The 27,614-nt window shown below is 34.8% G+C and overlaps 1 protein-coding gene across 6 annotated transcripts in view; it reads left to right on the forward strand.

The window, feature by feature from the left end:
• The window catches only part of COL24A1 (collagen type XXIV alpha 1 chain), a 431,901-nt gene that overhangs the window by 180,744 nt on the left and 223,543 nt on the right, over positions 1 to 27,614 (forward strand). For all 6 annotated transcript variants that reach the window (XM_060303290.1, XM_060303280.1, XM_060303308.1 and 3 more), the window contains one exon: positions 12,446 to 12,499. In XM_060303290.1, coding sequence (XP_060159273.1) covers positions 12,446 to 12,499 — 54 coding nt within the window. The remainder of the gene's footprint in view (positions 1 to 12,445; positions 12,500 to 27,614) is intronic.

Here is a 27,614-nt window from a genome sequence, read left to right on the forward strand (position 1 = left end):
AATTTTGGATGATGTTCTTGGTAAATGGGACCAGTTGTTTACTGTAAAAATGAGCTGAGACCACTAATCACAGAGATACCAGAAGTGGCCAAGCAGTGGGTCCTCTTTTTCCACCGTGGTGGTCTTCATTAGAGACAAAGACCAAAGTTTATTTGGAGAGTCTGCTCGTTAGTGAAGGCGTGCTTCTAAATGTCCATTTTAGCACTTAAGTGAACTTAACTGGAACGAGGCTGCCTGTGGCCAGCTACATTAGTTGAGTAGATCTTAGTGCTAATTGATTCCCTTCACTTAAACCAGTTACATCTTTGGTATCTTTTATCAACTGAGTTTGGTTGAGTAATTTGGTGTTTTTAGTTGTTACTCAAAAAGTAGTGCTGAAAGAAAACATGTGATTAAATCAGTCAATAAAAAATTGTTTATTGAGTTCCTACAGTGTGCAAGGCTGTGCCTAGTGAACACTGTGGGATATATACAAAAAGAATGTGTTATCCATAATTGGGGGAAATTTACAGCCTGCTTGAGAAAGACAAGATATATGCATATACTTGTTAATAATGGTAACAGCATCATGTGAGAATTAAATAAATAGTTATTATAGTTCAGTGTTAGTACAGAGAGTTAACAAGATAGAAGGATTAGGGAAAGGGTCTTGGAAAAGGTGGATCTTGAATTAGATTGTTGATGAATAAAGGGCAGGAAAAGGGGAGAGCAATCCAAGCAGGGTAAATCACGTGAGCAGAGCTAGACATCTAGGTAATATGCTTGGTGGATTTACAGACAGTGAATAAAACTGGCTAGCTGATGCAGATTTCTTGTGTTGGTTTAGAGTGACAGATAAGGTTATAAAAGTAGATTGGTGCCAAATTGCATAAGGCCTTTGATTCTAAGCTATACCAGAGGCACAGTATTCAGTAGCTAGGTAGTCAGGCCTAATACCATAGTCGTATTGTGGAAAAAAATATGGAATCTTCCCCTTCATCTCCCAAGTAAACCAGCCAAAGTTTTATTGATTTGCCTGGTTTCTGTCCATAACAGTCACAAATTTCTATCCTTTCATACTCAGTATAAGTGGCAGTCTCTATAACTGTTATCTGAAAGGGGATGGAATCTTCTGCCAACCTAGGATGAATCTTAGTACTGTTACTGTTAATAATAGTACTTAGTACTTTTGTTACAATGAGGTAGACCTGAGGCTGCTCACCAGATTTAGGAGGAAATCTTTCCATCCAGAGGAGAGTTAGCAACAACTAGGGCAACTGTCTTTGAAGATGCTTCCCGTTCCCAGTACTTGGTCTACAGCCATCTTTCCCAGTTCCTCCTTTTAGCAGGCAATAAAGTGCGGGACGATTTATTGCCTGGTTGACTGCACAATTTGGTCAAATTCACTGCCAATTCCCATTAACTCTCCTCATATCCTGTTGTCATCTGGTGAAGCCCTCATACTTCCTCTTACAGAAAGCTATGTCTCCATCAGTATCCCGTCCTCATGACCTGAACCGTCAGGGACTGTGAAGGATCTGAGATTTTATCCTGTTTGCAAGCCAGCAAGTTAGCCTGACAGTTTCAAAGATTCTGGTAGAAGACACAAGACTCCTGGGATAGAGACAAATGATAGTTTATTACTCTCAGCAATAGTAGTTTCTGGAGTATCAACATTTCTGCACTGACTCACTGAGCTTCAGTTTCCAGAGGGTGATATGAAGAGACCTGGATGACCTTTGCATATACAGTGGGTTGCATTTCATAAGAAGAACTTGGAGCTTAAGGAAGCTGAATCTTTTATAATGGACAGCTATAAAAAAATAATGGGTTCCAGAAAAAGACATTATTATATGGACAGTAAGTGTTCCTGACTTTTGCTATTGGGGGAGACACTATCTCTATGTTTACTATACAAAATTCCCTGAAAAGAGACTGGTATGAGAAATGGTAAGTACCTCATTTACATAATGTGCAGAAATTCAAGAGACTATGGAGAATTGTCTCCAGCAACATGTTAAGGTAAATGTTGGAGGTATAAAGATGAGTAAGGTACATTCATTTTCCTCCATGAGCTCACATTATATTGGAATAAACATGTCCATAATTATAATATAGTGCAATAAGTACTAAACAGCCATGTTAACAGAGTTCTGTAGGAATATAAAGGAACAGCTACTGATTTTGACTAAGAGGAACTACGAAAGGCTTCACAGATCATGATACATTTGAGTTAGTAACAAATTGTATGATGAAGGAACCTCAGGGGTGGAGGGAGTTAAGAAAGACTTCTGAGAAACATGGTTGCTTGATCAAAGATGAAGACGTAGTAGGGACTTACCAAATGCAAGCAGAGGACAAGGGCATTCCAGAACAGATATATGAGGAAGCTGGGTGTATTTAGAGAACTGCAGACAGTTCAGTGTTTTAGTCAAGTCTGTTTCCATTAAAAATGGCAGAAACCTAATTCAAACAGTTTTCAGCCAAAAAATCAGGACTGGCTAATGTAGTCAGGAAGTCCAGCACTGCATGTGCCTAGAGGTTTGGCTAGATACAGGAGCTGGATGAATATAATCAAATTACTCTCATTTTCTAGCCTTATCTCTGTTGGCTTCATTTACAAACATTGTGGAACAGGTGGCTCTTGGCAACTCTAGGCTTATATTGCTCTAAGAGTTAGCAATCTTAGCAAAAAGAAAGCACTCTTCTTTCTCTGTAGCTCCGGCAGAAATTCTAAGGTAGGCTCCAGCCAATCTGACTGGGATTACATGGTCATCTTTAAGTCAATCACAACAGCCATGAAACAGGAATACTGTAATTGGCAGGATTTGGATCACCTAGGGTATAGGTGATCCTATACCCCTAAAAAACTGGGGTGGGGACCAGAAGCACATGCACTGCAAACTGGGGAAGAGAGTAGTTCCCCAAACAGATGGTGAGCAGATAAAAAGAAATGCTGTCTACATTTCACATTTTTGGTGCCCAATATCTGTATATACCCTTCTTCGCACTTACACAGGTTTTAAAATGCCTTTGGTAACATAGTGCATGTGGCTACCCACACAGCTGAAAATATACTCTCCCTTCTCCAGAGAAAGATAACCCAGTGTATTGGTCAGTTATTTGTTACAGCTCCGAGGCCAGGTTCTTTGGGTAAGGAGCATTCTCAGTGAGACCCAGATACAGGTCTACATCTCAACTAATCAGTATATGATTTTAGAAAGAAAACAAAATAGCCACACTATTCATTCCATTTGGAAAACGAGAGAATGAGAAACAACATAGAGTGGCCCAGGCCCATAGTTGTGTATTTAAACCAAACGTGGGCGATTGATACATGATAGTTCCTCATAACAATATAAATCAGCTTTTTAAATCACCCAACTTCCCACTCCGTGCCACAAACTTACGCACACTGAAATGAGAATCTGAGGTAAAGAGTCTCTGGAATATATCATACATTCTATGAAACAAGGGAATATCTTCATTCTGTAGTATATGTTCAGTACCAAGAACAATGCCTGACACATGGCAACTTGAAGGAATGACTATATATTCTTAAAGATGCTCATAAGAATTCTAAATGAGTCATGTATATAGACAATGAGTACCTAAAATGATATTTATCTAAAGGTAAGTATCAAATCACAGTCATGTTATTATCTCCAAAACATTTTGAAATATGAGTTTCACTGATTTTTATCTGGGGACAGGTTTTCTAAGGTTCTTTACGTGGTTGCAAGCTATTGTCTACCAAAAAGCAAGTGGTTATCTAGAACATCCAATACCAACTACCTTTTTGCTTTACAGTTTTATTGAAGTATAATTTATATATAACAAAACTGCCTATATTTAAATTGTACAATTTGATAATTTTAGACATATGTTTAACTTGTGAAACAATCACTGAAATCAAAATAGTGAATTCATCCATCAAACCCCAAAATTTCTTTGTTTACCTTTGTAACCTTTCCTTTCTGTCCTTCATGTTCCTCCCTTCCTCAGTCTACTACTGATCTGCTTTTTGTCACTATAGGTTATCCAAACTTAAGTATCAAATAATGGTCAAAATAAATTATTTTAAAATTATAAGTTTAGTAATAGTTTTCTGTAGATTTCAGTAGAATGAAAGTAGCCTTTGCAATTGACTTTGTAGGTTTTTTTGAGTGACTTCAAATATACTGTGAATACTATTTAAGCAAAGTTTTATTTAGAAGAGAGAGTGTATGCTATGTCATAAAGGATTTTATTGTCTTTTTGGATTTTCTCTGAGCTTTTAGAATGTTACATATAAATGGAATTTAGAGTTCAGCTGTGCTATAGTTATTGCTTAAATATATAGAATTACAAAAGGGGAAATATATAAATAGCAATAATCATTTGCAAAGATTTTTAACAGTATCATAATGAAAAAAAATCTGGTTTTGATGGCTTTTTAGACCTAAAACAGCAAAAGAGAATGAAAGTGAGCCAGATACTTAGATGAATTCTTTATTCTGCATTTATTTTTCCAGAAGCTCATATTTTCTATTTGTGGTTTTTTTCAAAAGACAGAACAGTTCCTTAATTTGCAGTTGCACACTGCCCTGGGCTCAAGTTTAGTTTCTATAGTTTACTGGGAAAGTGAATTTATTATTTTTGTCCTTTCAAATATTTTTTTGGCATTAACTTTTGGATAGATTATTCTCACTCAGAAAAGGTCATTTAAATCTTCTTTTATTACTTTCCTACTTGGACTCAGTATATTCCCGACATGGCATGTACTTCCACAAATACTAAAGAACAAAATCTTATGATTGTTTTTTGGATCCATGTCTCAAAACTAAATTATCTCCTTACAGAACCTCTCTCCCTCTGGATGCATTCATTCTTGTTTGCACATGAAAAATTTGAATCCTATCTATAGAAGCTATACTAGTTGGTTATTTTTTGTTGGGGTGGAGTTGTTTGCTTTTTCAGACAAAGGGTAACTTTTGAAATTGCGTAATTGAAAATATAATTATTCAAATAGAATTTGTTTTTAATTTGTTCATCAATTCAGGCCATCAAATTTTTGTTGAATGTACTTTGAATGTACTGTATGCCCAGCACCAGACAAGGCTTTGCATAACTTTGCCCTTCAGGAATTCATAATTTTTATGTTGCCCTATCTTAAATGGTTTCTTAATTTTATCTTTTCTCAATATGACTATTTTCAAAGGAATATATTCATCTCTACTTTGTTCAGACTTATAAACTACTCAGAAGATAAATTTAAGTCAAATCATATTGTGTTCTTGTGTATTTAATGCGTAGTGTATATAAAAATCAATGAAAAAACTTGAAATTTTTCATGATAGTTAAATGACCTAAATGTCACTCTTATCTATAATAAGAGTATTTAAAGCTATATTATAAAATATCAGAAAAATTTAAATTTCCCCAAATATGTACTTTACTTTTAACCTATTATAATTGAACGTGTTATTACCTCCAAAATAATACAAATTCTGAACTTCACTGATTTCACCTGGGGCTAAGTTCAATGAATAAATTCTACTTTCTCTCTAATGGTCTTCAAATCATTACAAACTGTTACCTACCAAAAAACAAATGATTATCTAAAACACCCAATACCAATTAACTTATTTTTGTATAGTTTTGTACAGGTATAATTGAGGTATATTATAATATAATAAGCTGTATATTTTAAATTGTATAATTTCATAATTTTTCATGTACGTATAACCTGTGAAACCATCACCAAGATCAAGATATAAAAGGTATTTGTCAAACTCAACACTTGTTCATTTTTTGTAATCCCTCATTTTGTTTTTCTGCCCCCACCCTTCCCAGATTACCACCGATCTGCTTTTTGTCACTTTAGGTTAATTTGCATTTTTCTAAAGTTTTATGTAAATGAACTCATATAGTATATACTGTTTTTTGGTCTGGCTTCTTTTACTTAGCATAATGCATTTGAGATTCATCCAGGTTGCCACATCCAGGTTGTTTCATCTTACCAATATACCATAATTAGTTTATTCATTGGATTTATTTATTTGTGGATTATTTATCAGTTTACCATTTTTAACTATCTTTTTAACTGAAAGGACTATATATTTCAAAATAAAACAGACTTACCACTCTTATTAAAGAATTACTAATGTGCTTAATATATACCATAGAGCATCACATATTTATTCTGTTAGGAGCCTCTAGCTTCCAGACTTCTGACAGCTGCCAGAATAAGAATGACAATATTTTAGTTTTATGATTTCTTAGGAAACTAATGGAATCTGCTAGTGCTTTGGTTCCCACTTTTGCTTTAAAAATGCATGTGAACTAGACTCAGCCTTTAGTGATTAGAGAATAATAAAATGTTTTCACTGGAAAGGATACTGAATCACTCTTCTCAGTGCAGTAAACAAATGTTAGCAGTCCAAAAACAGAAGACACATTTTTACTTATTATTTTTAAAGCTACTTGAGTTTCCTGCTTCTTAATAAAAATTGGTGATTAAACTATTTCTATTAAGAAGGCACCACATGCAAGATACAAAATCAATATACAAAAAATATCAGTTTTTTCTATACACTAATAATGAACTATCAGAGAACTTAAGAAAACAACCCCATTTATAATTGCACCAAAACAAACAAACAAACAAACAAAAAACCCTAGGAATAAATTTAACCAAGGGGGTGAAAAACCTGTATGTTGAGAACTTACAGTTCTACTGTAAGACAGTACAGACATTGATGAAAGAAATTGAAGGAGACACAAATTAATGGAAAGATATTCCATGTTCGTGGATTGGAAGAATTAATATTGTTAAAATGTCCATACTACCCAAAGCAACCTACAGATTCAGTGCAATCCCTACCACAACTCCAATGGCATTTTTCACAAAAATGGAACAAACGATCCTAAAATTCATGTGGAACCACAAATGACCCCAAATAGCTGAAGCAACCTTGAGAAGGAAGAACAAAGCTGGAGGCATCACACTTCCTAGTTTCAAACTATATGACAAAGCTATAGTAATCAAACCAGTATGATATTGCCATAAAAACAGACACATAGATTACTGGAACAGAAGAGAAAGGAAAAAATGACCAGAAGTAAATCCATCCACATGTGGTCAGTTGATCTATGACAGAGGAGCCAAGAATATACAGTGATGGAAAGGTCAGTCTCTTCAATAATGGTTTGGGAATATTGGACAGCCACATGCAAAAATATGAAACTTGACCCCCTATATTACACTATACACAAAAAATAAAATGGATTAAAAACTTGAACGTAATACCTGAAACCATAAAACTCATAGAAGACAACATAGGCAGAAAGCTGCTTGACATCGGTCTTGGTGATGATTTTTTTGGATTTGACACAAAAACACAGGCAACAAAAGCTAAAATAAACAAGTAGGACTACATCAAACTAAAAAGGTCCTGCACAGCAAAAGAAACCATCAACGAAGTGAAAAATCAGACTATCAAATGGGAGAAAATATTTGCAAATTAAATATCTGATAAGGGGTTAATATACAGAATATATAAAGAACTCATATAACTCAATAGCAAAAAAAAATCTGATTAAGTATTATTCAGCCTTAAATTATTTGTAATAACCTGGATACACCATGAAGGCATTATGCTAAGTGAAATAAGTCATACAGAGAAAGACAAATGCTACATGATCTCACTTTTATGTAGAATCTAAACTAAAACAAACACAAAAAATCCTCATAGATACAGAGAACAGATTGGCGGTTGCAGGAGGCAGGGGTCAGGTGGGGAAGGTGGGTGAAGTGGGTAAAAGGGGTCAAAGGTGCAGACTTCCAGTTACAAATAATTCATGGGGAGGTAATGCACAGTATGGTAACATAGTTAATAACACTGTATTGCACATTTGAAAGTTTCTAAGAGAGTAGATCTTAAAAGTTATCATCACACACACACAAAATTACAACTAAGCATGGTGATGGATGTTAACTAGATTTATTGTGGTGATCATTTCTTTCTCTCTATATTTATATACAGGTGTTTTACACCTGAAACTAATATGCTTTATGTCAATTATATCTCAATTTTTAAAACAAGCACTGCAAGTCAGACTGTTCATCCTTTTCCTCACTAAGGTGTTATATTTTCAATTGTGATGTGACAACTTAGATAGTGAAGCACATTGTGGGAGAAACCATTTTGACTTTTCAGTGTTTACTGAAGTATTTTAGATGAAAAAAATAAAGCATTTTATCAGATTTTTGTGTTTAATTATTTTTCTGTATAGTTTCATGCCAATGTAGTTTTCTAATGAAAGTTATAGATTCTGAATGGTGTATTTTTAAATCTTTCAATCTCTGAGCTCTCTGAAATTTTGCTACTTGGCAAGGATGGCCACGTCCTGTCATTTGATTTACATTTTCAACAATGAATTAGTTAAAAAAAAACTTTATTTTGTAGACATAGGTTATCATTAAAATTCAGCTGACCCAGTTAACTCTGATTTTTATATTTTAAATTTATTATTTAAAAGGTAAGATCTTTACTTGGTGGTAAACCAGGTACAGAATTTTTTTTTTTTTTTAAAGGGCTTCAAATGCTTGGCTTATATATTTATTTATTTATTTATTAATTTATGGCTGTGTTGGGTCTTCATTTCTGTGCGAGGGCTTTCTCTAGTTGTGGCAAGCGGGGACCACTCTTCATCGTGGTGCGAGGGCTTCTCACTCTCGTGGCCTCTCTTGTTGCAGAGCACAGGCTCCAGACGCGCAGGCTCAGTAGTTGTGGCTCACGGGCCTAGTTGCTCCGCGTCATGTGGGATCTTCCCAGACCAGGGCTCGAACCCGTGTCCCCTGCATTAGCAGGCAGATTCTCAACCACTGTGCCACCAGGGAAGCCCTGGAATTTTTTAAATAATAAAAATATTCCCATTAGCTCTCTGTTATATGCATGGCAGTGCACATACATCAATCCCAGTCTCCCAGTTCATCCCACCCCACACCGTGTCCACACGTCCGTTCTCTACATCTGGGTCTCTATTCCTGCCCTGCAAATAGGTTCATCTGTACCATTTTTCTAAATCCCACATATCTGTGTTAATATACGATATTTGTTTTTCTGACTTACTTCACATTTTATGACAGACTCTAGGTCCACTGCCATGTGTAAAACGGATAGCTAGTGGGAACCTGCTGTATAATGCAGGGAGCTCAGCTTGGTGCTCTGTGGTGACCTCGAGGGGTGGGATTGTGGGTGGGGGTTGGGAGGGAGGTCCAAGAGGGAGGGGATATATGTATACATGTAGCTGATGCACTTCGTTGTGAAGCAGAAACTAACACAACATTGTAAAGCAACTATACCCCAATTTAAAAAAAAACAGTTTATTTAAAAAAATATATTCTCTGGCCAAGTTTCAAAGGTATCCTATTTGAGATTTTTTTCTTCCTTTTAATAGCTATACTGATGTGCTTCTGAACTTTTAAATAAAGTTTTAATTTTAAAATATTCAACTTACATGGCTATAATATAAGAACAGATTTGCTGACATCTTTTGTCTCTTATTCCCTGGTCTTTGGTACTTTTTGTCTTTAAATATTCCTTTACTGTAATTTTAATGATTAAGAAGGAGCAGATATTCATGCATATATACTCAATAGTTCATATTTATCCAGAAGCCACCTCATAACGTTTTTCTTACTGTTTATTGAAAATAAAGCGCAGACACTAAAAACTATATAAAACAAATGTATATCACAAACAGTTATAAGACAAACACTCTTATAACTACCACACAGGTGAGGAATAGAACTGCCAGTTATCCCCAGAAACTTTTATGGATCCCAACCCAGCCACAAGCCTATCTCTCCTGCAGTAAGTAAGCAGTTCCTCTTTTTCTTTTATGGTTTATCACTCGGGTGTACATCTTTTAAAACTGTAGTTTAGTCTTGTTTGTTTTACTCTTGTGTCTTTTAGTCTACAAGTTCTCCTTCCATTGCCTTTTCCCCACTTTATAATTTAATTGTTGAAGATCCCCAGTCATTTAACCTGTAGAGATTCCTACAGCCTGGATTTTGCTGATTATAGTCTCATGGTGTAGTTAAGCATGTTTCTCCCTCTGTATTTCCTGCAAATTGGTAGCCACATATAGAGACCTAGCCAAGGTCAGTTTTGCTTGTTTGTTTTTGGCAAGACTATGGGTGATATTGTGTTCTTTCATTAGGAAGCACAAAATGTCTATCATCATTCTGTGACGTTAGTTAACAGTTGTGATTCCTCAACTCCCTACATACATTAGATCATTTAGGGGATTGCAAAATGGAGATATTCTTGTTCTTTCACTTCTTTTTCATTTATTGGCTGGAATACATCCCCTAATCTACTATTTGGTTAGTTGTATTATTGTATGTATAGAAAAGGTGGAATAAATGCTTGATTCTTCACCTTTGTTTACCAGTTTTGGAAATAATGAGTTGGCTTTCTTTCATCTGCTAAATGCGAATAATTTTTTGTTGTATCATTTTGAACTTCTGAATTTAATCATATTTGACCTGTTGCAATCCATTGCAATTTTTGTCCTTACTGAAGTTCATATTGTCCCATTTCTGGCTGGTGAGATCCTCTTCAAGCTCCCAGAGTTCTTTTAACGTGACTCCAGGTTTGATACCTTTTACAGCTTGGTTTCTAGTAGGACAAGGTGTTCCAGGCTCAGCTGGAGAATGGACAGGAATTATGAATTTATCTATGAGCATGCTGTGAACCAGTGGTTGTAAACTGGTATTGAGGGGCCAAAAGTAGCCACCAGCCACGTTGTCCCTTTTTATTGTCAAAAGAAACAAATCATTATTCAAGAGCAAAAAAAATCAATTTTTTTAGCATTTACTATGTGCCAGGTGTTGTACTAGTTTCTGGGAATATGGTGGTTAATAAGAGATAAAGCTGCCCTCAGGGAATTTACAATCTGATGAGGAAAACAATACAAGCCAAAACACTATCAACTAAACTTGTAGGACCCTAGGATGGTGTGAGTCTTAGAAGGGTCCTAACTCAGGGTATTGGAGGTCAAAGAAAGATTTGCAAGTGATATATTATTTAATCTCCTATTTAAAACTTAAGTGTTCCAGGTAAAGAAAGATAAGGGAAAATTACTCAAGGCAGAGAAAGTATAGATGAACCTGATTTCCTTTAGTTAGAAAAGCCATCAGCATGTCTGTATTAAACATATTCTGTTCCAAAACTTCCAGAAATCTGATCCTGTGTCCAGTCTTTCTGTTACCACTGCCTTTTCTCTTGCCAGAAACGACCACAAGTAATATTTTTCTCCACAGAATCCAAGTTTTAAATTGGAGTCATTTCTGTCCTAATCCAGACTGGATAAGTTGGTATCACTTACTGTTGATTTTTTCTTTTTTTCCAAGATGAGTTTTCCAGAATCAACCTTGCTATTCCATCTTACTTGTTGGCATTTTAATTACCATAATATTTACCCCTCCAATGAACTGTCTTTTCTAGCTGACATTCATACTTAATTGCAGCCTTCTTTACTTTTAAAGATATGATTCTTGTACTTATCCTACTTTTTATTCCTTTGTCCATGTCAGAAGGAAACACTGAAACAGCTTATCTGTGACAAAATACAAGGAAAACTATAATTATTAGCTTATTATCAATATGGAAACTGATCATGATGAATTTCATTCTAATGTATTATTTCAGTAAGAATATCGATCTAACCATTTTGGAGCAACACTGTTGGCCTTTTCTCAGCACAGATTTTTCTGACACTTTGGTCCATTTCTATTTCTTGAGAAAACTGTTTTAGACTGTTAAAGTATAATTTCTGAAAAGGTAAAATTATGATTTTCAGGCAAATATGAAGTAAACATGGGTCAAAGATTTTATTCAATTTGTTAATTAATGATGGAACCAGTAAGATGTTAATACAAATTCAAAGAACATTGAGCTATTTATAGACAATTGAATATGGGAATGTTAGAATAAGATAGTTGAGTTCGATACAAAACTGATTAGTATCCTGTATGTTAAGATATATAACCTTTGGGGTTATTGTTTTTTTCACCAAACAGAAGAATTAGCATATAGTTAGTTAGTAAACAGTGAGTCTAACAAAGTACATTCCCCTAATCCTTGGGTGGCTTTGTGTCCCATATGACACTGAAAAGACCTGTTACATTTTTTTTTTGCCTTTTTTTCAAGTTGTGAATGATTAGAGAATTTTCTTTGGGTCTGAGGATTGTTCATGAATAACTGATGAAGTAAGCTCTGTTTTAGTATACTTAGTAAGTTTTGTATTCCAATGTCAGACAACTGCCTAACGATTAATCTTTAATATTGAAATTTTGAGGAGAATAAATCATTTTTATTGGACATCAAAGAAAGGCAAAGGGAATTTCTATATGCTTAATAGATTTAAAGTAATTTGCTATGGAATAAACTCTCTATATTTTTATGTTCCCTAGGGTTTTCCTGGAGATATTGGGATTCCTGGACAAAATGGCCCTGAAGGATCAAAGGTAAGGAAAAAAAAAAGAAAAAGAAAAACAGAAGAAGAAGAAAGTATGGTATCTATAGTTTTCTAATGTCAAATCTCAATGAATGGGTAAAAAACTATTTTAGAAATATCAGAACATTTCTGGATATTTTTGAGCTGACTCGGTGCATTTAAAAAACCTTGTACAGCTTGTTTTGAGATAATCAGGAAGTAGTTTGCGTGTCTGCTTGTTCTTTTGGTATCATTTGTTTAGTAGGAGTATGTTTATACAGCCTCTTGGGTTCAGGTCATTGAAAATGATTTTCCTGGTTTGGTCTAGACTTAGATTAGGGTGACAATATTTGCAAAGCAAGTAAATAACTGAAAAAACTATTTCTTATAAGAGGTGAAAAAAATTTAAAAACCCAAAAACCTATAGCCTACACTGAATAGATGAGAGTTTTCTGACCACTAAAACTCTTTAGGGCCTATTAAATATCCACTGATTAAAATAAAAGAAAGCCTATGGTGTTCTGGAATTTATACATAGTACAAACTATCTGCAGAAACCTAATCATTTCTAACTTCCTTTACTGTTGTTGTGTATGTATACTAGAAATTATCCATAGAAAACCTTTAAATACCAAGCTTTGCCAAGCAGGCTGACATAGAATGAGCATCGTAAACAAATAAAGTATTGTGAATAGACACAGAACAATGAAATAGCCTGAAGTTTGGAGAACTGGCAGGTTATGAAGTATAGCTGCTGTGGAAGGTTATTAGTGTGAGTAGAGAGGAAGTGTTAGGGGATGAAGCTGGAAAGGATATTAATATAGCTATATTTGTTAGTGTACTATCGTGTCAAGTACTACAGTACTGTAGTAAATGTTTTACAGATACCTCATTTAATCTTCACAACATCTTTATGAGGTAGATTTTATCCCCATTTTATAGATAGTTAAGTTATTCCCTCAGTCACATAACTATCAGGTGACTTAGGATTCTCACCCAGACATGATTTCAAAGTCTGAGCTCTTAACCACTTAGTTTGGGGATTAAATTGTGGGGAAGGTTTAAGACCATGTTGAAGAGTTCCTACTTCTACCATGGGCATCATGTAGTAATCAAAGATTTTTAAATAGTAAAGTAATCTAGGTGATTTATGTTTTAAAAAAGATACCTCTTATGTCAGCATGGAGGATGGTTTAACAAGAGAAAAAATGAAGGCAAAGAGATGAGCTAGAAAAAGCTAGAAAAGAAGTTATAAAGATCTGAAGTGAAACAGAACATTCATTCAATCAACAAATATTTACTGGCTGCCTCTTACGTGACAGCCATTGTGCTAGACCCTAGGGCTACAAAGATGAAAAGTCCTGCTTCCTACTTTCAAGAAACTTACAATCTAGAGAAATATATGCAGGAAATCCTTTATAATAACCATGTGAATAACATATAATATGTGATACTGCGTGAGTATATGGTTAGGGGACTCAGATTACACTTTGTAGAGAAGGTAGCACTTGAGCTGACATGATGAATGAGTCAGAATTTGTAGACAGACAAGTAAGATATATGGCATTCAGGAAAAGGAAACTTGTGAGAGGATGAAGGTGCAGTATTTGGAACACATTTGTACTAAAAGTTATTCATTGTTTATGTAAAATTCAAATCTAACTGGGCATCCTGTGTGTTATTTGAAAACACTACTGGCCACCTAACAACTCTCCCTGTACATATTCAGCCGTATTTCCCCCTCCCTTTCTGTCTCCACAGAAAAGTTATTCCTCCCCCTCCCCAGTATTCAAATTTAACATGTTTTGTATCAAACCCTCTCCTGACCCCTGAATGACCTCATGCCATCAATTATCACCTTTATCCTGATCTCTCCTTTGACTCGTAATTTCCTATCTTTGCCCTTGGAACCATTTTCACTGCCAATGTTTTAGTTTAGGCCCTATTTATTCTTCACCAGGATTAGTGTAATAGCCCTCTAATTGTTCTTGCCACCATTCTGACATTTCTTCAAATCTACATCCAAACTACTGATGTAATAATGTTTGTAAAGTATAGATTTCATCATGTCATTCTTGTACTTAAATTCTTCAGTATCTCCATAGCTTCCAGGTTAAGGATTATAATTCTTTACTTTTTACACAAGGTTCTTTATGACCTACTCTCCCTCTCCCTCTCTAACTCTGTTGTCATCTAGTCACATCTCCCATTGCTCTTTCAAAAGCGTTACTCCAGGTAGACTATTTAGAGTACCAAACCATGCCATTCTTGTTCAAATCTCACAGCTTCCTGCATGCTGTTTTTTTAATCTGGATCTGTGCCCTACTTATCTAGCTAACACCTACACGTCACATGCCACATTGTCCAGGAAGCTTTTCCTGTTCCTCTCAAATCTAATTGAGATGTCTCTTCTCTGTATTTCTAAAAAAATCTATCAAGCACTTATCTTCATATGACTGCTGATTTGCTTATCTCTCTATTAGACTATAAGCTTTTTGAGAAAGACACTAATTGGTTTTATACATATCACAATAACCATGATAATATCCATAGCACATAATAGGAACATAACAGATATTGGCTGAGTGGATGATTGATTGAATGACTATTTAAAAGCTAATTCAGAAATAGAAACAATACAACTTGGTAACTGATTAAATGAAGGTGATGGGAGAAAGAGAAGTCAAAGATAAAACTGGGACTATGACTTGGGTTACTGATGTCATTGAATTAACTAAGGAACTCAGAAGGAGGAGCAGGTTTGGAAGATGGGGAAGACAAGAAATTTGATTCTGGGTATATTTAGCTTGCGGTATCTGGTTGACGTTGAGACAGAAATAATCAATATCTAGTAGTAAACCAAATCCCAAAGTAGAAATAGTAGCATGAATGGACATTGAGAGAGAGAGGTAGTATAGAGAACTGAGTTGAGAATTTCTCATATGTAATTTAGCCCCTTACCTGCTGTATACTTAGGAACTTGAACTTGATGCATATATAAGCACATTCATTTTTCCATTCATTCAGTAATTTATTCGTTTAACATTTATTGAGTTTCTTTTATGTTTTAACCCAGGTACTAAATGTGGGTTGATAAAGATTTCTGAACTATGGTCCCTCCCCTTGATGAGATTACAGTTCAGAGAGAGGTTGGGAAAAAAAAAAATCACGAAGTATTGTAAGACGCTATATAAAAGAGTTGGTGAAGGGCTATGAGAGCCTAGATAATTGAGCAACAGATTCTGCCTTAGGAAATTGGGAATTACTTCAAGAGGAAGTAATAATTGAACTTAATTTTTTTTTCTTCTGTAGGGTTTCCTAACTTTAAAAAAATGTTATTGAAGTATAGCTAATATACAATATTATATAAGTTACAGGTGTACAACACGGTGATTCACAATTTTCTAAAAATTAAAAAAAAATTAATTTTATATTGGAGTATAGATGATTAACAATGTTGTGTTAGTTTCAGGTGTACAGCAAAGTGATTCAGTTATACGTATACATGTGTATATTCTTTTTCAAATTCTTTTCCCATTTAGGTTGTTACAGAATATTGATCAGCATTCCCTGTGCTATACAGTAGGTCCTTGTTGGTTATCTATTTTAAATATAGCAGTGTGTACATATCAATCCCAATCTATCCTTCCCCCCCACTTTGTCCCCCTGGTAACCATAAGTTCATTATCTAAGTCTGTGAGTCTGTTTCTGTTTTGTAAATAAGTACATTTGTATCCTTATTTTTTTTTTTGTATCCTTTTTTTAAAGATTCCACATATAAGCGATATCATGTGATATTTTTCTTTCTCTGTCTGACTTACTTCACTTAGTATGATAATCTCCAGGTCCATCCATGTTGCTGCAAATGGCGTTATTTCATTCTTTTTTAATGGCTGAGTAACATTCCATTGTATATATGTACGACATCTTCTTTATCCATTCATCTTTTGATGGACATTTAGGATGCTTCCATGTCTTGGCTATTGTGAACAGCGCTGCAGTGAACACTGGGGTGCATGTATCCTTTCAAACCATGTTTTTCTCTGGATATATGGCCAAGGCTGGGATTGCTGTATCATATGGCAACTCTATTTTTAAGTTCTTAAGGAACCTCCATACTGTTCTCCACAGTGGCTGTACCAATGTACATTCCCACCAGCAGTGTAGGAGGGTTCCCTTTTCTCTACACCCTCTCCAGCATTTATTGTTTGTAGACTTTTTGATGATGGCCATTCTGACTGGTATGAGGTAATATCTCATTGTAGTTTTGATTTGCATTTCTCTAATAATTAGTGATGTTGAGCATCTTTTCATGCACCTCTTGGCCATCTGTATGTCTTCTTTGGAGAAATGTCTATTTAGATTTTTTGCGCATTTTTTGATTCAGTTGTTTGCTTTTTTGATATTGTGCTTCATGAGCTGTTTGTAAATTTTGGAGATTAATCTCTTGTCAGTCACATCATTTGCAAATATTTTCTCCCTTCTGTGGGTTGTCTTTGGTTTTGTTTATGGTTTCCTTTGCTGTGCAAAAGCTTTTGAGTTTAATTATGTCCCATTTGTTTATTTTTACTTTTATTTCCATTACTCTAGGATATGGATCAAAAAGATATTGCTGTGATTAATGTCAAAGAGTATTCTGCCCATGTTTTCCTCTAAGAGTTTTATAGTATCTGAACTTACATTTAGGTCTTTAATCCATTTTGAGTTTATTTTTGCATATAGTGTTAGAGAATGTTCTAATTTCATTTTTTTTTTTACACGTATCTGTCCATTTTTTCCAGCACCACTTATTGAAGAGACTGTCTTTTCCCCATTGTGTAGTCTTCCTTCCTTTGTCATAGATTAATTTACCATAGGTGCATGGGTTTATTTCTGGGCTTCCTATCCTGTTCCATTGATCTATATTTCTGTTTTTGTGCCAGTGCCACACGTTTTGGTGATTGTATCTTTTCTTTTTTTTTTTTCAAAGAAGATGTTGGGGGTAGGAGTTTATTAATTTATTTATTTTTGCTGTGTTGGGTCTTCGTTTCTGTGCGAGGGCTTTCTCTAGTTCTGACAAGCGGGGGCCACTCTTCATCACGGTGCAGGGGCCTCTCACTATCGCGGCCTCACTTGTTGTGGAGCACAGGCTCCAGATGCGCAGGCTCAGTCGTTGTGGCTCATGGACCTAGTTGCTCCGCGGCATATGGGATCCTCCCAGACCGGTGCTCGAACCTGTGTCCCCTGCATTAACAGGCAGATTCTCAACCACTGAGCCACCAGGGAAGCCCTGATGATTGTATCTTTGGAGAATAGTCTGAAGTCAAGGAGTGTGATTCCTCCACCTCCGTTTTTCTTTCTCAAGACTGCTTTGGCTATTCAGTGTCTTTTGTGTCTCCCTGTAAATTTTAAGATATTTGCTCTAGTTCTGTGAAAACTGCCATGTGTAATTTGATAGGGCTTGCACTGAATATTTATATTGCCTTGGGTAGTTTAGTCATTTTGACAATGTCGATTCTTCCAATCCAAGAACAGGGTTTATCTTTCCAAATGTTTGTGTCATCTTCGATTTCTTTCCTCAGTGTCTTATAGTTTTCAGAGTACAGGTCTTTTGCCTCCTTAGGTAGGTATATTCCTAGGTATTTTATTCTTTTTCATGCGATGGTAAATGGAATTGTTTCTTTCATTTCTCCTTCTGATGTTTCATTGTTACTATATAGAAATGCAACAGATTGCTGTGTATTAATTTTGTGTCCTGCAACTGTACCAAATTCATTGGTGAGCTCTAGTAGTTTTCTGGTAGCATCTTTAGGATTTTCTATGTGTAATATCATGTCATCTACAAACAATGACAGTTTTACTTCTTTTCCGATTTGGATTCCCTTTATTTCTTCTTCTTCTCTGATTTCCATGGCTAGGACTTCCAAAACTATGTTGAATAAAAGTGGCAAGAGTGGATATCCTTGTCTTGTTACTGATCTTAGAGGAAATGCTTTCAGTTTTTCATCATTGAGTATGTTAGCTGTAGGTTTGTCGTATATGGCCTTTATTATGTTGTTGGTGTGTTCCCTCTATGCCCACTTTCTGGAGAGTTTTTAATCATAAATGGGTGTTGAATTTTGTCAAAAGCTTTTTCTGCATCTATTGAGATGATCATTTGGGTTTTCAATTTGTTGATGTGTTGTATCACACTGATTGATTTGCAGATATGGAAAAATCCTTGCATCCCTGGGACAAATCCCCCTTGATCATGGTGTATGATCCTTTTAATGTAGCACTTTTTAATTTTATACATAATAGTTTGTACCTCTTAATCCCTACCCCATCTTGCACTCCACCCCCTAACATTATGTTTTAAAGTATGCATATCATACTAGGTGAAGAACACAAGATGGCTTTGTAAATCCTCTTCAGTTTGTAAATTTTGTTTCTATTAAATTTTTGTTAAGAACAGTGTCAGAGAACTGAAGAAAGGCAGTTGACCTTTTGAATAGTATTATAATAGTGATCTTTAATACTTCTCATTACTTCCTTTTGTCTTAAAATTACAATATGAAAGTGGGACAAAAGATCTGAAAGCCAGACACTTTAATGAATATTAATGGTTGAATTTCCAGTGGGAGTAGTTACTTTTTAGATTGCTTTATCTAAATTTTTTCAATAAACATGAGCTTGTAGCCTCATCAGCACCAACATTATGAGACTAATTGTTTTTCTACACATGACTGAATTTTAATATAATATCATAGATGATTTAATCAAAATAACCAGAGAATTTTAAAGGAAGAGGAATATTATTTTACGTTTTATAGGTTGGGAAGGGTCTGTTTTTGTCTCTCTTTTTCGTCCTTCCTATTTGCCTCAAAATTGTTTCTAGAAACAGAAGGGAAAAGTAGAGGCAAACATAGTGACCCTATTTGCCTGATGTGTTTTTTTAGTTGTGTACACTATGTCATGGAAGCATCTTAAAACTTCCTATATTTTCGTATATATGTCTTCTTTAGAAAGTGGGGACAATATAAATTATTCAAGTTATGTTTCAGTTATACAAGATGGTCATCAAAAAAATCATGCACGCTCTGTTTGAAATACGTGGTTACACTATTTGCAAACTTTTCCAGAGCAATTTGGCACAGCTCTAAAGAAGCCTTTCATTTTCTCCTCATTTTCTGCCAGTTGACTAAAAACCTCAAACTAACATTGGAGACTTGTGTTAACTATGGTTCTGTTGATTGTGGGACTGTGTGTGTACGTATATATGTATATAGATACAAAGCATACTTCAACAAGCCTCCTTGAGAGCTACAGTTTGGCAATCTGTTTTCAAGCATCCCATAACATTAGCAAAACCACATCCCTTGCTGCTTACTGCAGAAAGTGAGTACCCAATAAATATTCTCTGTTCTCCAGGAAACAGAGGAATAAGTTATTTGTTGCCATAATGGTTTATGTTGTTACTTTGGTTATGGAATTAAGGATGGTAAAGCAGGCTGTTCTTGTTTGTTGTATAACATCCCTGGTAAGTTTTTTGAAAAAGCCTATTCGTGAGGTTATGTTACAGAATATATGGAAATAATTTTTACACTGAGTTATTAAAATATGTTATGTGTTTACCTATATAGCTAACAGATTAGTTATATTAGTTATAATAGATCTGGTGAACTAACTTAATAAGAGGAAAATGCATTCCTAAATAGTTCTCTGAGGTCACCTCAAGCCAGCCCTGAAGATTCACATTCCAAAATCAAGATTTTGTTCGCAGATTTCTTATTTTAACCATTTTATATTCCAGGCAGCATTTAGTTAGCTGAGAAATATTTATTGAGTTATACAATGGGCAATGGACTTTGTTAAGCAATTACTTGGAAATAAGATTAAAACATGCTCTTCTGTCTACTAGGAACTTGTAATCCACTGGAAACATGAGATTTCCACGTGTGAAAAGTTAAAAAGTAAACTAGGCAGCACATAATAAATGGAGAAGGAGCTCAGAGAAGAGAATAATTTGTGTGGCCATTTTTCTGAGAGTCTTCATAGAGAAATCGGGATTTGAGTAGAATGAGTTGGATTTGGCCAAGTAGAACGAAGGAATGAGAGATTTTGTGCAACAGGTACAAAACCAACACAATGATGGAGGTGTGGAAATAAACCTACCTGACTTAAAAAAAAAAAAGTTAGTAGGTAGATTGTGACTGATCTTAAATATAAAGTTGAGGAGCTTGAATGCTAATAAGCCCATGGAAGTTTTTTTTTTAATTGTGGTAAAAAGCATATAACATAAAATCTACTCTCAACAAATTTTTAAGTGTACAGTACAGTACGGTTAACTATATGCATATTTTTGCACAGCAGATCTCTAGAATGTTTTTATCTTATATAACTCAAACCCTATACCCATTTAACAGCAACTCCAATTTCTACCTCCCCCAACCACTGGCAACCATCACTCTTTCTGCTTCTATGAGTCTGACTACTTTAGATACCTCATATAAGTAGAATCATGCAATATTTGTCTTTCTGGGACTGGCTTATTTCACTTAGCATAAGGACTTCAGGGTTCGTCCATATTATAGCCTATGTCAAAATTTCGTTCTTTTTATTTATTTATTTTATTTTTTAAAACACAACATGTTTATATTTTAATACACAACCAAAATACAAAACACTATAGTAAATTGATGGCAATAAAATACGGTATTTCATTTGCATTGCATGACATATGGTTAACATCCTTAGTCGTAAATGAGTTCTTAGAAACTAGTAACGAAGATGTCGATATACCAAGAGGAATGGGAAAAAAAAAGAAAAAAACAGAAGAAAGTGAAATAACACAAGTAACTAGGAAGGATTAAGCATATATGAAGATGACTGAGCTGAACAATAACAGAAGAAAAGCAATTGTTTTGTAATATCATATTACCAAAGATTAGAAATTTAACATTTATACAGTTTTAGGAAACATACCCACGTAAACACAGGGGGACAAGATTGATGAAGTCCTGTCTATATAGTAAGGGAAAATCTAGTTTGGACTCAAAAGTATAAATTTGGGATATCCTTAGTCCTAACAGTTCCAATTCATTGGAATTATTTCAACAAATTAGTTGGATAAATTTACAGTTTATATATAAACCGTGTTTACTGCATAGAAAATTTGTAGCTAGTATTTGGACCCCCCAGAAATGACTTGCATATTAATTTGTTTATCAATACACCCAAAAGGATGTGCACTAAATTTACACAATGAAACAAAATAGAATTTTGTTCATTTTAAAGGCTGCATAATAATAGTCCATTATGCAGTAGTCCAAAACCCCACATTTTCTTTATTCACTCATCCGTCAATGAACATTAAGGTTGTTTCCACCTATGGACATACCTTGGAGATTTTGCAGTTTCAGTTCCAGACCACTGCAACAAAGCAAATATCACAACAAATCCAGTCACACAAATTTTTTGGTTTCCCATGCATACAGAAGTTATGTTTATACTATACTGTTGTCTATTAAGTATGCAATAGCATTATGTCTAAAAAATGTACATACCTCAATTAAAAAATACTTCATTAGTAAAAAATGTTAACCATCATCTGACAATGCAGGGTTGCCAAAAAGTTTCAATTTGTAAAAAATGCAGTATCTGTGAAGTGCAATAAGGTGACGCTTAATAAAATAAGGAATGCCTGTGTGAACACGGTAGTGCAGATATCTCTTGAAATCCTGTTTTTTATTCTTCTGTATAATATCCAGAAGTGGGATGGCTGGATCATATGGTAGTTCTATTTTAATTTTTGGAGGAACTGTTTTCATAGTGGCTGTACCATTTTACATTCTCATCAACAGTACACAAGATTTCAAATTTCTCTACATCTTTGCCAATACTTGTTATTTTCTGTTTGTTTGTTTTATAATGGCCATCCTAGCAGGTGTGAGCTGGTCTCTCATTATGGCTTTGATTTTCATTTCCCTGATGATTAGTGATGTTGAACAATTTTTCATGTGCCTCTTGGCCATTTGTACATCTTATTTCCAGAAATATGTGTTCAAGTCCTTTGCCCATTAGTTTAATTGTGTTATTTGATTTTTGCTATTGGGTAGTAGGAGTTCCTTATATATTTCAGATATTAAACCCTGTCAGGTATTTGGTTTGCAAATATTTTCTCCCATTCTTTAGGTTGTCTTTTCACTTGGTTGATTGTTTTCTCTACTGTGCAGAAGTATTTAGTTTGATGTAGTCCCAGTAGTCTCTTTTTTGCTTTTGTTGCCTTTGCATTTGGTGCCAAATCCAAAAATCATCACCAAGACTGATATCAAGGAGATTTCTGCCTATATTTTCTTCTAGGAGTTTTATGGTTCAGGGATTACTAGTCTTTAATCCATTTGCTTATTGATGTAAGTGTATTTTAAGTTGATTTATGTGTATCGTGTAAGATGAGGTTCAATTTCATTCTTCTGCATGTGGATATCCAGTTTTCCTAACACCATTTGTAGAAGAAACTACCTTTTCTCCATTGTTTAGTCTTGGCACCCTTATCAAAGACCATTTGATGGTATAAGCATCAGTTTATTTCTGGGCTTTCTATTGTGTTCCATTGGTCTATATCTCTGTCTTTTTGCTGGTACAAAACTCTTTTGATGATTGTAGCTTTGTAATATGTTTTGAAGTCAAGAAGTGTTATTCTTTCTCAAAGCTGTTTTGGTCAGGGTCCTGTTTGGTTCCATATGAATTGTAGAATTCTTTTTTTATCCCTATCTGCAAAAAATTCCATTGGAATCTTGCTAAGGATTGCATTGAATCTGTAGATTGCTTTGGGCAGTATGGACATTTTAAGAATATTAAGTCTTCCAGTTCATGAATATGGGATGTCTTTCCATTGTTTGTGTCTTCTTTAATTTCTGTCAGCAATGTTTTATAGTGCAGGGGTCCCCAACCCCCAGGCCACGGACGGGTACCCTGTGGGGCCTGTTAGGAACTGGGCCCCACAGCAGGAGGTGAGGGGTGGGCAAGCAAGCAAATGTTCATCTGCTGCTCCCATCACTCCCCATCGCTTGCATTACTGCCTGAACCATACCCCGCCCCCACTATCTGTGGAAAAATTGTCTTCCATGAAACTGGTCCCTGGTGCCAAAAAGGTTGGGGACCACTGTTGTAGTGGACTATCTTTCCATTTATTTGTGTACTTTTTAATTTCTTGCGTCAATGTCTCATAGTTTTCAGTGTACAGGTCTTTCACCTCCTTGGTTACATTTATTCCCATGTGCTTTATTCTTTTGGGTGCAATTGTAAATGGGATTGTTTTCTTAATTTCACTTTTTGATGGTTATGAGTGTATAGAAATGCAACAGTGTATTGATTTTGTATCCTGCAACTCTACTCAATTCATCTATTACTTGTAACAGTTTTTTGGTGGACTCTCTATGGTTTTATATATATGGTGTCGTGTCATCTGCAAATAGTGACCATTTTACTTCTTTCTAATTTGGATACCTTTCCTTCCTTCCTTCCTTCCTTCCTTCCTTCCTTCCCTCCCCTAATTGCTGTGGCTCAGACTTTCAATTCTATGTTGATTAAAAGTGGCAAAAGTGGGCATCTTTTTATTGTTTCTGATCTTTGAAAAAAAGCTTTCAGCTTTTCATTGTTGAATATGATATACACTGTGGATTTGTCATATATATACTTTATTATGTGGAGGTACATTCCCTCTATACCCACTTTGTTGAGGCGTTCTTTTTTAATCATAAGTAGATGTTTAATTTTGTCAAATGCTTTTTTTTACATCTATTGAGATGGTCATATGATTTTTATCTTTTATTTTGTTAGTGTGTTGTATCACCTTGATTTGATGCAGAGATTTTGAATCATCCTTGCATCCCTGGGATAAATCCCACTTGATTTTGGTGTATGATACTTTTAATGTACTCTTTTTTATTGAAGTATAGTTGACTTACAATACTGTGCTTTAGGGAGGCTGTGTCTCTGTGCACCCACTTGTGCTAGCAAGGTATAGGGAGAGTGCAAAAATGGTGTTCACCAGAACCTCCATCTGCAAAGTCCCAACTCATACCTGCCCCTCCAGCAGTCACTTTAAGATTAATAAATGAATCTCCTTCACATATAGTCCAGGCACTTCTCTAACTACTGCCTTTACACTGAGTCTCAGGAAGTGTGAGACCATGCGTGAGTCACTCAAAAGGAGTATCTCAGATTTCACAGCCCCCCAGTTCCCCTGGATTGAGTCCCATTGGGTTTCCAAAGCCAGATGTTTTGGGCGCCTCATCTTTTCAGTGCAGGTATCAAGGTTTGACACAAGCCCCTTGCATTTCAGGAAGTAGATCCAGACCCATGAGAGCCCTCCCTATTGTGGGTTGCTTAATGGAGGTGGGTTTTTTGGTGAAACTACATGTCTACCTCTCCTACCTATTTAAATGTGCCTCTTTTATCCTTTGTCTTGGAGGAGCTATTTAGCTAGTTCTTTTTCAGTGGTAATTGTTTCGTATGTAGCAGTAGATTTGGTGTGTCCATGGGAAGAGATGCTATCTTGGACTGCCCCCCAATTGCTAGTTTTTCCAAGGACTTTTGCGTATATATTCATCAGAGATATTGGCCAGTGATTTTATTTTCTTGTAGTGTCTTTATTTGGCTTTGGTATCAGGGTAATGCTGGCCTCATAAAATGAGTTTGGAAGTATTCCCTTCTCTTCAGTTTTTTGGAAGAGTTTCAGAAGGATTTACATTAATTCTTTTTATAATGTTTGGTAGACTTATCCAGTGAAGTCATCTGGTCCTAGACTTTTATTTACTAGGAGTTTTTTGATTACTGATTTAATCTCCTTATTAGTTATAGATCTGTTCAGATTTTCTATTTCTTCATGATTCAGTTTTGGTAGGTTGTATGTTTCTAGGAATTTTATCTATTTCTTCTAGGTTATCCAGTTTGTTGCTGATATTAGTCTCTTGTGATCCTTTTTATTTCTGTGGCATTAGTTCTAATTTGCCTTGTTTCATTCTGATTTTATTTGAACCTTATCTTATTTTTCCTTAGTCTAGCTAAAGACGTCAATTTTATTGATCTTTTCAAAGAATCAACTTCTAGTTTTGTTGATTTTTTTCTATTGTTTTTCTACTTTTAATTCACTTATTTCTGTTCTAATCTTCATTATTTTATTTCTTACTTTAACTTTGGACTTAATTTGTTCTCCTTTCTCTAGTTCCTTGAGGTATAAGGTTAGGTAATTTATTTGAGATCTTTCTCCTTTTATAATGTAGATGTTTACCACCATAAAATTCCCTGTTAGTATTGCTTTTGCTGCATCCCATAAATTTTGGTATGTTGTGTTTTCATTTTTATTTGTCTCCTAGTTGTGAATTTTTCACTTTTCCTTCTATTGATTTCTAGTTTGATTCCATTGTGGTTAGAAAAGATAGTTGGTATGATTTCAATCTTATTATATTTGTTAAAAACTCGCTTTGTGACCTAATATGTGAGCTATGCTGGAGAATGTTTTGTGTGTGCTTGAAAAGAATGTGTACTCTGCTACTTTGTTCTGTATATGTCTGTTAGGTCAATTTGGTCAATGCCATTGTTCAGATCCTCTGTTCCCTTATTGATCTTCTATCTGGTTGTTGTATCAATGATTGAAAGTAGGGTATTGAAATCTCTTGCATTTATTGTGTTGCTCTCTCTTTGTTCTATTCTGTCAGTTTTTGCTTAATGTATTTGGGTACTCTGATATTGTGTGCATATTTATGAATAATAGTTATATTTTCTGGTGAAATAATGAAGAAAGTTGTCATTGTTCAATGTCCTTATTTGTTTCTTGAGATAGTTTTGACTTAGTCTGTTTTATCTGATGTAAGTATGACACCTCTGCTCTCTTTTGGTTATCATTTTCATGGAGTATCTTTTCCATCCTTTCACTTTCATCCTATGTGTGTCCTTAAATCTAAATTTAGTCTCTCATAGATACAACTATGGATTTTTTTTTTATTCAGCCACTTTAAATCTTGATTGCAGACTTTAATCCATTTACATTTAAAGTAATTACTGATCAGGAAGGACTTACTATAGTCATTTTGTTAATTGTTATTGCTTTCTGTCTTGTAACTTCTTTGTCCCTCTTACATTTCTTGCTATTTTCTTTATGTTTCATTGATTTTTTTTTTTGTAGTGACATGCTTTGATTCCTTCCTGATTTCCTTTTGTGTATGTTTTATAGGTATTTTCTTTGTGATTACCATGGAGCTTACGTAAAACATCCTATGGTTATAATGCTCTATTTTAAGCTGATAACAACTTAACTTCAATTGCATACAAGAGCTCTACTCTTTTTCTCTGTGGAAGATATTGAGAGGAGTGAGATGATGAAAGAGATGTTTTAAGAAGAATAATAATAGTAAATTATTGTTATGAATTTGGTGAATGCATAGGGAAGAAAAGCAAAATACCAGTTCAGAAACTGTTGCAAACACTAATCAATGTGCAGTGAATAAGAAGAAGGAAATAATATTTATTGAGTCTCTGTTATATTCCAGGTGTACCATTTTATTTGTTGTAACAAATAAAATTTATTACCTTATAATGCTTATGATAACATGATTCTACAGATAAGGATACTAAGGTCATGCCCCTAGTAAGCTTCAGAGCTGGAATTCAAACTCAATTTCAGATTTTATACATTTTACATTAAAATTTTTTATGTGTTTCCATTGTATATATCATACAGGGTGAAGTAAGTCAGAAAGAGAAAAACAAATATCATATATTAATGCATATATGTGGAATCTAGAAATATGGTAGAGATGAACCTGTTTGCAAGGCAGAAATAAAGACACAGATGTAGAGAACAAACATATGGACACCAAGCGGGGAAAGAAGGGATGGGATGAATTGGGAGTTTGGGATTGATATATCCACACTAATACATATAAAATAGATAACTATTGAGAACCTGCTGTATAGAACAGGGAACTTTACTTAGTGTTCTGTGGTGACCTAAATGGGAAGGAAATCCAAAAACGAAGGGATATATGTATACATATAGCTGATTCACTTCGCTGTACAGCAGAAACTAACACAACATTGTGAAGCAACTATACCCCAATAAAAAAAAATGAAAACATTTAAAAACTCAAAAAAAAATTTTTTGTATTTAACATGATAAATATGAA

The sequence above is a fragment of the Globicephala melas genome, chromosome 1 (genome assembly GCF_963455315.2).
Source record: "Globicephala melas chromosome 1, mGloMel1.2, whole genome shotgun sequence".
NCBI classification, from domain to species: domain Eukaryota; kingdom Metazoa; phylum Chordata; class Mammalia; order Artiodactyla; family Delphinidae; genus Globicephala; species Globicephala melas.